Genomic DNA, 241 nt, shown 5'->3' with positions numbered 1-241 from the left:
GACGTTTTGCTGCTAGGAGAGAGTTGCTGCTGCAGGCAGCAGCAGCACCTGCTGCTGCTGCTGCTGCAGCTGTAGTGTACAGACAGCAGCAAGAAGACAGAAGACAGGTGGAGGCTGCTGCAGCCAAAGACAAACCACCAGACCCTCTTCCTCAGATGTTCGTCTCCTGCTGCTGCTGCTGCTGCTGTTGCTGCTGCTGCTGCTGCTGTTCCTGCTGTTGCTGCTGCTGCTGCTGCTGTTC

At 57.7% G+C, this 241-nt stretch overlaps 1 protein-coding gene across 1 annotated transcript in view; it reads right to left on the bottom strand.

Annotated features, from left to right (window-relative positions):
• Nucleotides 1–151: 151 nt before the first annotated feature.
• EMH_0013440 (uncharacterized protein) overlaps nucleotides 152–241 on the bottom strand; it is a gene marked incomplete at both ends in the record, with an annotated part of 1,292 nt that continues 1,202 nt past the window's right edge. The window contains one exon of the mRNA XM_013499831.1: nucleotides 152–241. Coding sequence (XP_013355285.1) covers nucleotides 152–241 — 90 coding nt within the window.

This window comes from Eimeria mitis, genomic scaffold (genome assembly GCF_000499745.2).
Source record: "Eimeria mitis Houghton genomic scaffold, Emh_scaff472, whole genome shotgun sequence".
In the NCBI taxonomy this organism is placed as follows: Eukaryota; Apicomplexa; class Conoidasida; order Eucoccidiorida; family Eimeriidae; genus Eimeria; species Eimeria mitis.
Note: the sequence above shows the minus strand (reverse complement) of the source record. Positions and strands in the feature narration are given on the sequence as shown.